The 14915-nt window shown below is 41.6% G+C and overlaps 1 protein-coding gene across 1 annotated transcript in view; it reads right to left on the bottom strand.

Moving 5' to 3' along the window:
* SEZ6L (seizure related 6 homolog like) overlaps nt 1-14915 on the bottom strand; it is a 105942-nt gene that overhangs the window by 70923 nt on the left and 20104 nt on the right. The window contains exons 4-6 of the mRNA XM_036760635.1: nt 13438-13630; nt 10711-10896; nt 4807-4972 (exon numbers count right to left, since the gene is read on the bottom strand). Of these exons, the coding sequence (XP_036616530.1) occupies nt 4807-4972; nt 10711-10896; nt 13438-13630 (545 nt within the window). The remainder of the gene's footprint in view (nt 1-4806; nt 4973-10710; nt 10897-13437; nt 13631-14915) is intronic.

Consider the following 14915-nt stretch of genomic DNA (forward strand, 5'->3'; position numbering starts at 1 on the left):
GAGAGAACACATGCTTTTGCCTCTACAGCTAGATTTTTTTACTTCTACATTTAGTGTCCTTTTTTACAGGGCACATTAAAGTCACTGAGGCTCCAGGAGTCTCTCAATTTTATGCCAAGTGCCCAGAGTCTGGCAGTGAGTCCAAAAACCCCTAAAATGTCAGGACTCTGGGGATAATTCTCAAACCATGCAGTGAAATGCAGCAAGCGTGTGGGAAATACTAAAAGCAAAAGAGTGGTTAAAAAAAGAGTCCTGGGATGAATGAGAAGAGTTATGGCCTTGAATGGAGAGAAAGCTTTAGAAGCCATTTAGTTTAAAGACCCTGGGGGGAACGTACCGGATAAATTCAATACAGCTTGGAATAATCAACAGTAAAGGGACTCAAGAGGAGAGGAGGAAGGGGAGCTGAGGATGAAGCCAAAATAGTGGGGACCAGGAAGTTCTGTGAAATGACCATAACTTCTTTGGTTACAGTATTGGCTATTGGCCTAACACCAGCTTGGAAAGTCATCTGCACAAATAGGGAAAAGGTTAAGTTTTGGAAGAATCTTTGCGTCAAATTCCTCAAAGGGTTAGTACCTGAGATACATAGATAACTAACATGTATGTGTATATATATACACACATATACTACATGTAAATGTACATGCACAAATATGTGTGTATGTGTATATATGAGTCTCTCCCTCTCTTCCTCTCCTCTCTCTCTCTCTCTCTCTCTCTCTCTCTCTCTCTCCCTTTCTCTGTCTCTCTCTCTCTCTCTGTCTCTGTCTCTCTCTCTCTCTCACTGTCTATCCAATCATCCTTCTGTCTATGTATCTATCTGTCTGTCTAGCCCATCATCTATATATCTTGCTAAGCAAAAGTCATTCCCCAACAGATAAGTGGTCAAAAGATATAAAGTTTTCAAAAGAAAAAATGAAAACTTAACAACCATATGAAAGGATGCTCCAAAACCCGAATAATAAGAAAAAGGAAAGTCAAAACAGCCCTGAGGTTTTCCTTCATATCCAACAAATTGGCAAAGATGACAAAAGATGGCATGGTCAGTGTTGGAGGGGTTATGGGAAGATAGGTGTGCTAGTGAATTGCTGAAGGAGCGGTGAATTAGTACAGTCATTTCAGAAAATAATTTTGAATTATGCAAAGAAAGTGACTAAAATGTTCATACCCTCTGATCCAGAGATTTCAGCTACTAGGTTTATGCCCACGGAAGCCATCGATAAAAAGAAAGCCTCCATATACACCAAAATATTTACAATAGGCTTTTTTGGCAGTAGAGAAGAATTGGAAACAAAGTAGATGAACATCAACTGGAGGTGGCTATGTATTCTTCATGTATTCTTCTCTTATTCCTCTTTTTCTTTTGAAAAAAAATTTCTTTGTTGTAACAGAAAGATCTTTGGGAGGCCAAAGGGGGAAGGTCACGGGGGAATTTGAGGTGATGCAAATACAGCAGAAGCTCAGAGAGTTCAAGTGACTTGCTCATGGCTACACAACCAGTGCCACAGGTGAGATTTGAACACAGGATCCAAACCCAGCATTTCTTTCTTTCTTTTCCTTTCTTTCTTCTTATTTCTTTCTTTCTTTCTTTCTTCCTATTTCCTTCTTTCTTTCTTTCTTTCTTTCTTTCTTTCTTTCTTTCTTTCTTTCTTTCTTTCTTCATTTCTTCCTTCCTTCCTTCCTTCCTTCCTTTCTTTCTTTCTTTCTTTCTTTCTTTCTTTCTTTCTTTCTTTCTTTCTTTCTTTCTTTCTTTCTTTCTTTCTTTCTTCCTTTCTTCATTTCTTCCTTCCTTCCTTCCTTCCTTCTTTTCTTTCTTTCTTTTTTTCTTTCTTTCTTAAAATGTTTTCTTAGGATCATAGATTTAGAGCTGGAAGAGACCTTAGAGATCATTGAGTCCAACCCCCTCATTTACAGATAAGGAAACTGAGGCTGAGTGATTTGCTCAGGTACACAACAGTGTCTTGGACAGGATTCAAACTCAGGTCTTTCTGTCTCCAAATCTAATGCTGAATCCACTATGCCACCTGCTAGCTGGTTATTCAAGGCTGGCCCTCCATTACTCTCCTTGTGAGCATTGCTCTTCTTCCTTTGCCCTCTAGGGGTCTGAAGCTTGGTTCTGTAAACTCTGGCTGATATCCAAAGAGAATCCCTCAGTGCTTCCTTGATCTGGGTCCAGTGATGGAAGCATTGAGGGACTATACTGGAGCCTCATAGAATGGAGGAACAAAAGGCAGTGTGGTGTAGTAGAGTGTTGGACTTGGAGTCAGGAAGAGCTGGGTTCAAATCCTGCCTCAGATATTAGCTGCTGGATCCTAGGCAAATCACATAGCCTCTCTGAGCCTCAGTTTCCTTACTTGTTCAATGAAGGAATTTGACTTGATGACTTCTAAGTTCCCTTCCAAAAGGAGGGAACTTTTTCCTTGCAAAATCATAAATCTATGAGTTTTTAGAGCAGTAGAAAGGCAGAGAAGGTCCACCTGCACATTGGCTGTGCCAACTCTCTCCCTCCCAGGGCTCACAAATGACCCTCATTTCTTGGTGGTAGGAGAAGTGTCTGAGTCCTGAAGGCGGCAGCCCTGACCACTGCAAGGTGGCTTACCTGTCCCCTTTCTATACTTTTTTTCTCTGATAATGAAGGATCTTTGGAGGATTCAAGCATCTAGGAATTCAGACATGCTGCAACACCAAGCTCTGAGACATCACGGGGTCTCTGATTATATCTCTACAAGAATGTAAACTCATTGAAGACAGGGACTCTTTTTTTTTGTCTTGACTCCCTGGTGCCTAGCACAGTGCCTGACAAATAATTGGCACTTGATAAATGCTTGTTAAATTGAATTAAATTGAATCTCATGTTGTTTGACCTGGAAAAAAGGTCTGCTGCTGCTCCTTGCATTGAAAGGGTGCTAGGTGGGGAGTCAGGAAACAGGTTTTATTTCCAGCTCTGTTACTGCCTCACACAAGCCACATCATTCTTCTTGGCCTCTATTCCCTCACTCTAAAAAGGGGGCAAAAATGCCACTATGGGACTATGGAAGGAAAAGATAGCTTGAAGATTGGTCCTGGAGAAGAGATGAGAAAACATACTTCCCTCCCTTCTTTGCAGAGGTGGGGGAACAGGGATACAGAATATTTTGCATACATAGCCATGCATAGCTAATATCTTGTTTGGTTTTTGCCAAATCCCTACTTTTATCTTTATATTTTCATCTTTTTTTTTTTTTACCCGGGATGGCTCATTGGGGAAGGGAGGGACATATGCTGAAGTGAAGGAGATATATAACCAAGGTTTTCAATAGAAATAAGAAAAATGTGCTACAAAGAATCGGCCATCTTTCTCCATTCCTTGGAGAGGTGGAGAAGCATGGGTGCACTATGTTGCACTTGCTGTCACCTGTGGTTTCTATGTTAGTGGTTTCCCATAACTTTTTTTCTTTGTTACAAGGAGAAGACTTATGATTTGGGTGGGTGGACGGAGTGACATATCTGGAAATGACTGATATAAAAACAAAAAGCATTAATAAAATGTTAATTTAAAATGAAAAGAAAAGTGCTCATCAAAATTGAGGTTTTTTTTTTTTTTACTATTATTAAAAACAGCTTGAAGGCTGGGTCTTGGCCAGCCTCTGTATTTTTCAGACATTATGCAAGAGAAAAAAAAACAATCTACCAACTAGATAAGTCTCTTTTATGAAGTCATAAACAGGCATTTTATCCTTTGATTTTTACTATGTCTCATAAACGAGGTTTATTATCTGTTGCCAGACCGAATTTCTAATGTTACTGAAACACAAACATTGGTAACCACACTGGAATGCTGTGCTGTATTTTCTGGGCATTTCTTGGGGTGCAGTGTGGGGCAGGGTAGAGAACACTAAACAGGAAGTCGGGAAACCTGTCTGCTAGTCCTGGGCCTGCCTCTAATTCACTTTGTGGCATGTTTCAAGGCTTTTGGGCCACCTGGGCCTCAGTTTCCCCACCTGAAAAAGGAAGTAGGTCTAGATCAGGGGTTCTTGGCCTGGGTCCATAGACAAATTTAAGGGGGCTCATGAACTTGATGGGAAAATTATATCTCTATTTTGATTAATCTTTGGTTTCATTTGTAACACTATGTCTTATTTTATGCGTTTAAAAACATGGTTCTGAGAAGGGGTCCAGAGACTAACAAAGGAGTCCATGACGCAAAAGGTTAAGAACAGCATTCAGATGATTTCCAAGGTCTGCTCTAGCCTGGAAATTCTATATCCTATGTGCTAAAGCCCCTACCAGCCCTGATATTCCCTGTTCTAAGGCTCCTCCCAGCTCTGACATCCTCTGTTCTCAGGCCCCTCACATCCCTGACATTCCCCTGTTCTAAGGCCCCTCCCAGCCCTGACACTCCCTGTTCTAAGGCTCCTCCCAGCTCTGACATCCCCTGTTCTCAGGACCCTCACATCCCTGACACTCCCCTGTTCTAAGGCCCCTCTCAGCTCTGACACCCCTGTTCTGAGGCCCCTCCCAGCCCTGATATTCCCCTGTTCTAAGGCCCCTCCCAGCCCTGACATCCCCTGTTCTAAGGCCTCTCCCAGCTCTGACATTCTCTGTTCTAAGGCCCCTCTCAGCCCTGACATCCCCCGTTCTAAGGCCCCTCCCAATTCTGACATCCCCTGTTCTAAGGCCCCTCTCAGCCCTGACATTCCTTGTTCTAAGGCCCTCCCAGCTCTTACATTCTCTGTTCTGTGGAATATCTGGCTGAAGCTCTGAGCTCTTGCTAAAGGTGTTAGTACAGGAACTGGTTAGTTTCCTAGTTTCTGAGGGTCTTACCTGTCCTTCTCACTCAGGGAGAGCCTCTCAAAATGCAGGTGTAGTTTCTGGCCTTCTGGTGCCTCGATGGTCCACACACAGACTTGACTCCCATTGCTGTTGCCAGCGTAGCTGGGAGAGAGAACTCGGCCGATGGTGGCATTGTGGACAATCCCTCCACAGGGAGCTGGGCCCAAAGGATATGGAATAGACAGTGAGGGGAGTCAGAGAGAGAAAGTTAGGGACACTTCTTCCCCTTGCCCCACAACGTTCTCACCTTGGGTAAGGACTGGGGAACCTGGAGCATCTGTATTCTTTATGCTTTTTTAGGGACACAAGGGGAAAGGGCAGAAGGAATACAAAGGATCTGTAGCCTGATCTCTCTTTTTAGTATGGCTGGCCCATCCTGAGCCTGGAGCATAAACAAGACAATCCCCTAGGAATGGGAAAACTGATGGAAAGAGCCTGGTTGGACATCAGGGCAATGGGCTTCACACAATCATAGGATGGAAGTATCTGGTCAGAGATCTCACCTGCATCTGATCTAATCTGATACCCAAAGGAATCCTCACTAGTACCTACCTGACATGTGGTTATCCAGATTCTTCTTGAACACCCCCAAAGACAGAGAGCTCACTACCTTTCAAGCTAGCCTATTCTTTGGCCCAGCTTGAATAGTCAGGAAATTTTTCCCAACATCAAGCCCAAATCTACCTCTTTCTCTTGTGTGCAAAAGCCAATTAATCTGTCTTCCAAATGATAGCCTTTTAAATGCTTTAAGAAAGCTATTGGATCTTCCTTGTGACTTCTCTTCACTAGGTTAAATGTTCTTAGTTAATTAAATCTTATAATAATTTAGTCAACCAATGAAGAAGCATTTATTAAGCATCCACTATGTCCCAGGAACTACACTAGGTGTTGGGGATACAAAGACAAAAGCAAAAGAAATCCTGTCCTCAGGAAGCTGCCATTCTGATGAGAGAGAGACAATGTGCATGTAGGGTCATTCATTTAGTGCCAAAAGGGACCCTAGAGGCTGTCATGTGTTTTTGTGGTTCTTAGTCATGTCTGACTCTCCATGACTCTATTTGGGGTTTTCTTGGCAAAGATAGTGGAGTGGTTTGCTATTTCCTTCTGCAGCTCATTTTACAGATGAGGAAACTGAGACAAACAGGGTATAGTGACTTACCCAGGGTCACACAGCTAGTAAGTGTCTGAGGCCAGATTTGAACTCAGGAAGATGCATCTTCTTGACTATAGGCCTGGCATTCTATCCACTGTGCCACCCAGCTGACGCTATGTCATGTATAACCCCCTTATTTTACAGATGAAGAAAATGAGGCACAGAGAGATCAATGACTTGTCCAAGGTCAGACAAATAACGACTCAGTTGGATTTGAACCCAGGTCTTCCTACCTTGAAGACCAACATCCTATTCATTCCATCATGTTGCTTCTCCCATATATGGCTATATACTATATACATAGGTATACATACACAGCCATATATGAAGGACATGCAAAGTAGATATGAGATAAATTGGGGATAGAAAAGGAAGGTGTAGACTTAAGACCCTCCACCATCCTGACCAGCACTTGGCACAGTACCTGATACACATCAGGCACTTAGTAAATGCTTATTGACTGACTGAGTGACCTACTTCTGGATGTGCTCCAGCTTATCAACATCTTTCATAAATAGTGACCCATTTATGGTCACCCCAGTTTGGTCTGACCCAAGTACAGTATGGATGGAATATTGCTTCTTTATTTTTGGAGGCTATGCTCCTCTTAGGTAGCTTAAAATTGCATTAGCTTTTGGAATTTCAATTCTGGCTTCGTCACTTGCTAGTTGTGTAACTTTGGATAAGTCATGACCTTTTCCTCCTCTGTGCCTCAATTTCCTGCCCTGTAAGATGGGAGGGGACATTCAGCTAACAGCCCTCCATTTTATAATCTTGATATTTATTTGTAATTCTCTTCCAGAAGAAGACAACTCCTAGAGAGTCATTTCTCATGTTGCACATTCAAAGGACTGGGGGATGGGAATCCCATTCCCAACAAGACCCTGGCAAGGTCCAGATCAAGCCACTTTCTTCCAAAATGTTGGCCCAGCTCCCCTCTGCTGTCAGGACTTCATTGCTTGCCTTATTAAATCGACTGATTCTGTTCAGCTCTCATTCACTGGTCATGGCTTTTCATCAGTCTTGCTTAGCAACAATTTGGGTTTGATTCTTCTCTGATTTAGCATGGATATAAAACGAATGTGGGAGGTTTAACCAGGACTAAACGTTATTTTCTAAATAAGAAAGAGGAAAAGGAGAAAGACAAAGTAAGAGAAGAAGGAAAAGGCAAGGAAAAGGGAGAAGAAGCAGGAGAAGGAGGAGAATGAGAAAGAAAAGGAATATGAGAAAGAGAAAGAGAAGAGGAAAGAGAAGGAAAAGGAAAAGGAGAGGGAAAAAGAAAAGGAGAAGAAAAGGGAAAAGGGAGAAGAGAGAGGAAAGGGGGAGAAAGGATAAGGAAAATCAATAGGAATAAGTAAAGACAGAGAGGAGTACAAGAGGAAGGAAAGGAAGAAGAGGGAGAGAGAGGTAAATGGAAAAGAAGGAGAAGGAGAATAAAATCGGATGTTTGTAAAGTGCTTTGCAAACCTTGAAGTACAATATAAGTGCTATTATTATTATAAGGAGAAAGAGAAGGGGAAGGAGAAGAAGGAAAAGGTGAGGGAGAAGGAGACAGAAAAGGAGAATGAAGAGGACAAAGGGATGAGGAGAGAAGGAGATGAAGAATAAGAAAAAATGAACTCCAAAACCCAACAAACAAAAACTCTACAAAAACCTGAGGTAAGCATCAGCTCTACTTCCACCTTGATCATGCCAAATTAGGATCAGTTGAAAAGACTGAGGATAGTTAGTCCTTAGGAGAGAAGACTTGGGGGTGGAGTGGGATATGATATATCTCTTCAGGTATTTGAAGGGATGTCATGTGGAGAGGGCAGAGCCTAGGAGACATGGGGAGAAGTTGTGGAAGAACACATTTAGGATTTACATAAGTGTAAAGAGGATGACTCTGGGCAGTTTACTTGTCTGGTCTATAAATCTGTCTTAGAGTTCTGAAGAAATTAGTTGCTGAATGTTCAGAGACAGCAGTTGCTGATTTGCATATAATAGGCTGGAAAGGATATACTTTGATCACTCAACTGCCAACTTGCAGCTGAGGGCAAGAAATAGTTGAGAAGATATATTTTGTTTTCTTTTCTATTTGTTGCTGACAAGAAGAAGGATGGCAGAGGAGAGAAATGGGAGGAGGAGTGGAGAGAACATGCTTTTCTCTTTTTTATTTGTTGGCAACAATGAGAAAAGAAAGATGAAGGAGGAGGAGGAAGGGAGGAAAAGGAGGATGAAAAGAAGGAGGAGATAAAATGAATAGAATAGAAAAGAGAAGACAGAAGTTAATTCTCTGAATTGCACCTGTGTTTGTTGAGAGGTGGAGAATAATCCTGCCAAATTAATAGCATTAGAAAGACTTTTCCCAATATTATTATAAGGGTTGCTGCTTTTTTCCTAAAAGGGAATAACACCACTTTAGCTAAAGGTATCAGTAGGCCCAAATCTGGAAGTGATGGATACTACAGATGCTGTCAAGGGGGTGAGACCTACTGAACAGTAGAATAGCTTAGAAATAGAAAAACAGAGAAACAACCCAGAAGATTGGCTTGTCCAATTTAGCTACTATGCCTAGTGAAGTGTTAATTTAGCAGACCATGAGTCAGCCCAGTTTAGCAATAGAAGCACCTGTTCTACACAGAAGCCATGTTCATGAAAGAACTTTTATGGACAGCTCCTGAGACAGAAAAAGGATATGGAAGCCTATAGTTCCAGAGTTGTGAGGTGCCCTGGTCACATATGGTTGTCCCTTGTTACTTACCTCAGGACATGAAGTGTGTATCCATTCCCTTCAGAGGCACTATGTATATTGGTGGAAAAGTGTGATTCAGGTTTATAGGCAAAGTGTTATGTAAACATTATGTGATTAAGTAAATGTTTTTATTATTGTTAATTGAATATTAGTGGTTGATTTCCTTTGGGTAATTCCAAGATTTGCCAGCTTGGAGGTAGTTTGAGAGGAAATGAGCCATAGAAACAAAGAATGAATTCCCATGAGAAAACGGGGAAAAGACAGCCACCGCCTGCTACAACGTGGGTTGACTCATACTAGATAAGAAGGAACTACATAAGGATAACATCCCTAGTAATTGAAGCCTTCCAAAAGTGGAATGGCCTGCCTCTGGAACTGGTGGACTACCCCTTACTGGACACATTAGGAAATAAGCTGGATGACCACGTTGTCAGAGTTGTTGGAGAAATAATTCTTGCTTAGGTATGAGTTGGATCACATGGGATGATCTCTGGGGTCCCTTCTAGCTCTTAGATTCTGGAATTCAGTCCCTCTTCTCCCTTAATTGCCACCCTCTAAGTTTTGCCCAAGCTCACTTTGTTATGTTTTAACAATGTCTGAGTGCAATTAAATCCCCCACATCTAGAAAGCAATATTAATTACATTAACATCATACCACATGTTATTCTTAGAGAACCCATCAGTTTTCTAAGATGATTTAACATCCATTATTTTAACTAATTCTCTTCCCAGCTATGTGAGGTTGGTAGTGACTCACATTTGGAAAATGAGGAAACTGAGGAATATACTTGGACCAATGTCACACAGCTAGTAAGTGCCATAGCTGAGATTGTGATAGGTTCTATGGTTGTGTCAAAAAGAGATAGGATAGAAAGACAAGTCTAGAGACTCAAGTCTAGGCCTGGCTCTGCCCCAATAGATTGAGAAATCTTTCACAAGTTATTCCCCCTCCCGGGGCCTCAGTTTCCTTATCTGTCAAAAAACACAAAAATACCTTCCTTGCCTACTTCTCAGTAGTGGTTGTGAGAAACACACTGGACAATGGATATGAAAGGATCTTGGAAAGTGTCCAATTCTCTACGAACCCAAATCGTTATTATTTTTATCCTTCTGCTTTCTCCTGTTGTGTAGAGTGATTACAGAGACATAGGACCACATAGATCATAGGATCGTACACTTTATGCTGGAGGGACCTCAGAGGCTATCTAGTCTCTCAGTTGACAGATGAACAAACCGAGGGCCAGAGATGTTAAGTAATTTGCCCAAGGTCATTGGACAGTGTCAGAGTTGGGATGTGAACCTAGGACATCTGACTCCAGAGCCAGTCATCTCTCCACTATACCACACTGCCTTCTGAGACAGAAGGTCAGAAGCTTCTGAAGCATTATCTTTGCTCTCCATTGATTTCTGGGGGGTAAATATCTAACAATTAACAATGATTAAAACCAGCCTCTGGAGACAGTGAGTTCCTCCTCATTGGAAATATTCAAGGAGAAACCATATGATCACTCGTTCAGTATGTTACAATACAGAAGACTTTTCCAGGTTCTCCCCAGTTACTAGAGCTTTCTGTTTTCAGATTGCCTTCCACATACCTGTATAGATCTTGTATGTATCTAGGTATTTACATGCTGTCCTTCCAGTTATTATATAACCTTCTTGAGTGCAGGGACTATGCTTTTGCCTTTTTTGTATCTTTATCACTTAACATAGTGCTTGGCACATAGTAAGCACTTAACAAATGCTTGTTGACTTGACTTAGATAGGGGTTAAACTATATGGTCATTGAGTTCCCTTCTAGCTCTGAAACCTAGCAATTCTTGCTCGGTGAAGGATCCTGCCCCTCTTCCTCCCTTCCCTGAAGAGACATAGTCCATACTGCCATCTTCCCCTGGGGTTCTGAGATCCGAGATAGGAGAGGTGAGGGCAAGGCCCTGAATTGCCTACCCCCATCCATTTGCATGAGCCTCCCTTACCAAGGCATGAGGTCTGCCTTTGTAGACTGTACCTGAGCAGATGGGCTCCTGGCTGCTCCAGTGAGGTTTGGAGGCATTGATGCAGGTCAGTGTCTTGGCGCCTTGCAGCTCATACCCCAGATAGCAGTGGAAATGAGCAAGTCCGCCTGAATGCAGGTCCATCACTGTAACATCTCCAAAGGCAGGCCTCCGGGGGAAGCTGCAACTCAGCATGAAGGCTATAAATAAACACAGTGAATACTTCCTTTGCAAGATGAAAAAAATAAAACCAACAACAAAGAACTTATCTCAAATCCTGAAATCCAATTTGTGCTAATGAAGAAGGATAATCTCTCATAGGGGCCACAGAGTGCAGAATTTCATCATATTCCTTGACCTGAAATTTTTGTAGGAAGTCCCAGTGTGGGAGCTTCCTTCACCAATGCAGGAGTTCTTAAGCTGGTATACAGGAACTTTGGGCTTTAAATATATTTATATATGTATATAATATATATTTGAATTTAAATACAATTGGTTTCCTTTGTAGTACTACATATTTTATTTTATGCCCTTAAAGGAATTAATCTGAGAATAGAACTATTGGCTTCATCAGATTGCAAAAAGGTTCATGGTACCAAATAGGTTAAGAGTGCTTGCCTAGAGAGTTGCCTAAAATTCAGAGTGGTTAAGTGATTGGCATACCCACATCAGAGAAGATGCTGTGCTCTGAGAGCAAAGCAGAATTGAAGGAGCTCAAAAGAATGTGAGATGTGCAAATTTAGAGAATCCACCCCAAATGTTCACATGGACAATTTGAGCTTTCCAAGCTCATATTGGGCTGGTCAGCCATAGTCAGACATGCTATAAAACTTGACTCTAACATAGTGATGTATTTTGGTCCTCTTTGAAAATGAAGGACAACAACCATCAGGGTCAAACAGCTAGTGAGGGCTAGGGGTGGGATTTGAACCCACTTTCAAACTCATCACTATCTCCTATACTACACTACCTTTCAGCATTTTTCTAACACTGAAAAATCCTAGGAGCTATCAGTGGAGGAAATATGCCTCTTTATGTTGACTTAACTCTGAGAAAAGAAACAGCTGTGTATCATCACAGATAGATTGTTCAACAAGAATGTCAAGACAAATTTAGTTCTCACCACTTCAAAGTGGTCACCTTGGGAGTCCAAATTCCTATTCCTGGTTGGGTTAAAACAAGGTTATCCTATATATTTAATGTACTGTTAGCATGGCTGCTTAAGACACATTTCCATTTGTTATGGAGGCCTAGGAAACTGCAGAATTTTAGTATTTCCAGGGGAAACCTTGGGTGGAAGCATGGACCAATTAACATGACTATGCAACAAGTCCCAAGAAATTAAGCTTGGTTCCTGTAAACCAGGTTTATAGGTTCTGGGACACAAATTACATTTTAAATAAGAGGGTTGGACCAGATGTTCTCTGAGGTACGTTCTAGTTCTAATGTTTGATGTAAGAATAGTATAGAATCCTTCTCAGTGTATAAGATTAGGGACCTAAGAATCTCACTGTCCTTTTCCTAATCAGGAGAATTATATTTATTTCCAAGTGCTACATTTTAGGAAGGGTATTGATCAGTTGGAGAGTATCTATAGAAAAAGAAACATGATGGTGTTCATGGTATAGGAGAACAGAACGTGACCTGGAGAAGGAGGTCCTGGGATGGGACTTTCATGGCTATCTTCATGCATTTGAAGGGTTATTATGTGGAAATCGAATTAGACATGTTCTGCTTGATCCTTGGGAGCAGAATTAGTAATAATAATAATGTTGTTATCTTTTTTATAGTTTTCTTGGGGGAGGTCACATGGTAAAAAATATATGCTTTACTGAATAACACCAATATTAATGGTAATGATGATGATGAGGATGCAAACACTATACATGCATTATTGCATTCAATCTTAGATAAGCAGCCTCTGCTCTGGTATATATTTTGAGTTAGTGGGAAATTTGCTCAGGAATACGTTTGGGGGAGGAAAGACAGAAACCAAATAATACAAGCGATAGTTATAGACAGCAGCCTTTGTCCCAATCAGTCCCTGCCCCAAATCTACCTTACACTGCTTTAAGTAAAATAAAAAAAATGAAGCCATCCCCACAAGTAACAGCAGCAAAAATAAGACAATGTCTCATGTCTAAATGAGGCTGAAATATTTAGATGAAATAGTCAGTTACCCATATGTTTGGTCCACATGCTATAAAGCTGAATGATTCTAGATATCCAGATGTTGGGGGCATCTTTCCCACTTTTTATCCAGATCTTTTACTCTCAGGTAAATACACACAACTTGAAGAGTATAGAAAGTCTAAGTCCCCAGGGACTTAGATGTGGAGCTGGATGAAGAAAAGGAAGGATGAGATAAAACAAAGGAAGAAGATAAACAAGAGAAATGAATGAGTAAAAATGAAGGAAAAGTAAAAACAAAAGGGAAATGAGAAAAGGAAAAGAGAGAAAAATAAGATAGAAAGAAAAGAACAGGAAAGAAAAAGGAAGCAATAAAAGAAAGAAGAAAAATGGAAAGGGAGCAAAATAAGAGGAGTACAAGAAAAAGAAAAGGAAAAACAATGAGGAGGAAAGAAAAGAGAATGAGTAAGAGAATGTAAATGGAATGAATGAAAGAGGGAAAATAAAAAAAGAAAGGGAAAAAGGAGAGCAAAGGAAACTTTGGAGGAATCTTGATCCCAGACAAAACCCAAAATAATACAAGACTCTGTCAGCCTTTGTTTATCCCCTACCCTGGTAGTGAAGCTGGAAGGTTCCAATCCCATCATCCTGGAATGTTCGGAAGTAGACAGAAATGGTATTGGTTGGACTTCGGATCACCTGTCCCTCCACCAAGAGGGTCTGGTTGGCTAAGACCATCAGATTGGGGCCATCCACTCCTCGGATGGAGAGCAGCTCTCCTTCAGACAGGTTCACACTCTTCACCTGGGGAAGAAAGGAGCAAGGACAGGAGAGACAGGATCAGGTAAGATGTGGAAGATGGAAACATGGATCAGTCTTATTTTCATTAGTCCTCCCCCTGTAGGAACATTGTGGGGATGGCTGCCTCACAGAAATCAGCAGGTAGACAGTTCATTCCAACCTTGTCCACGATCCCAGTCCAGTTAAAGAACAAACATTTATTGAGTGTCTACTGTGTATCAGAACTCAAGAGCAGTACAGTGGGGCAATCATAGGATCATAGAACTGGAAGAAAAATTAGGGGTCAATGTTTAATCCATCCATTTTACAGAGAGGTCAAGCCAATGGCCCAAGGACCCAAAGATAATATGTGTGTGAACCATGACTCAAACACAGGTTCTCTTACACTAGCCACCCCTCCTTCCACTATACAACCTACCAAGCTGAAAACCTCCCATAAGCTACCTCCAAAAATGAGTACCTACAAGTACTACCTACCTACTCATACAACCACAAGATTTAGAATGAGAAGGGATATTACAGATCATTAAGTCCAACTTTCTATCTTACTGAGGAGGAAATATAAGCCTGAAGTGGTGAAGGGGCTTTCTTGAAGTTCCACAGAGAGTAGCAGAATCAAGATTTGTATTCACATGCTTTAATTCTCAATCCAGTTCACTACACACTGTTACCTTTTCATTGTGTTCAGTCATTTTTCAGTCATGTCCAACTCCTCATGATCCCATTTGGGGTTTTCTTGGCAGAGACACTGGAGTGGTTTGCAATTTCCTTCTCCAGCTCGTTTTACAGATGAGGAAACTGAGGCAGAGTGAAGTGAGTTGCCCATGGCTGAGGCTGCATTTGAAGTCAGGAAGAGAAGGGTTCCTGACTCCAGGCCCAGCACTCTATTCACTGCACCAACTAGTTGCCTCACTGTTGTCTCTACTCTTTGACAAACAGGGCTATTACAACTGCGATGCCCGTGTGAGCTTGACCCTCTCTCTGGGTCTCAGTTTCCTCATCTATCAAATACGGGGGAGACTTCAGACTGGATGATCCCTTGGCTCCCTTCCGGCTCCAAATCTATGCTCCTGATTCCGAGGCTTGTGTCTGTCCTTTGATTGGCATTTTCTTCTCTCCCCATCTCCACAGCTCTTCCTCTCTTTGTTTCCCTGCCTCTGTTTCCCCTTGCTCTCATCCTTCTCTGTCTCTCTCTGTTTTTCTTACTCTCTTCTCTTCCCTTTCCCCTTCTCCCTCTCTTCACCCCTCTCTGTCTCTCTTAGCCTCTTTGTCTTTTTCTACTTGTTGT

Source organism: Trichosurus vulpecula, chromosome 1 (assembly GCF_011100635.1).
Source record: "Trichosurus vulpecula isolate mTriVul1 chromosome 1, mTriVul1.pri, whole genome shotgun sequence".
Taxonomy (NCBI): domain Eukaryota; kingdom Metazoa; phylum Chordata; class Mammalia; order Diprotodontia; family Phalangeridae; genus Trichosurus; species Trichosurus vulpecula.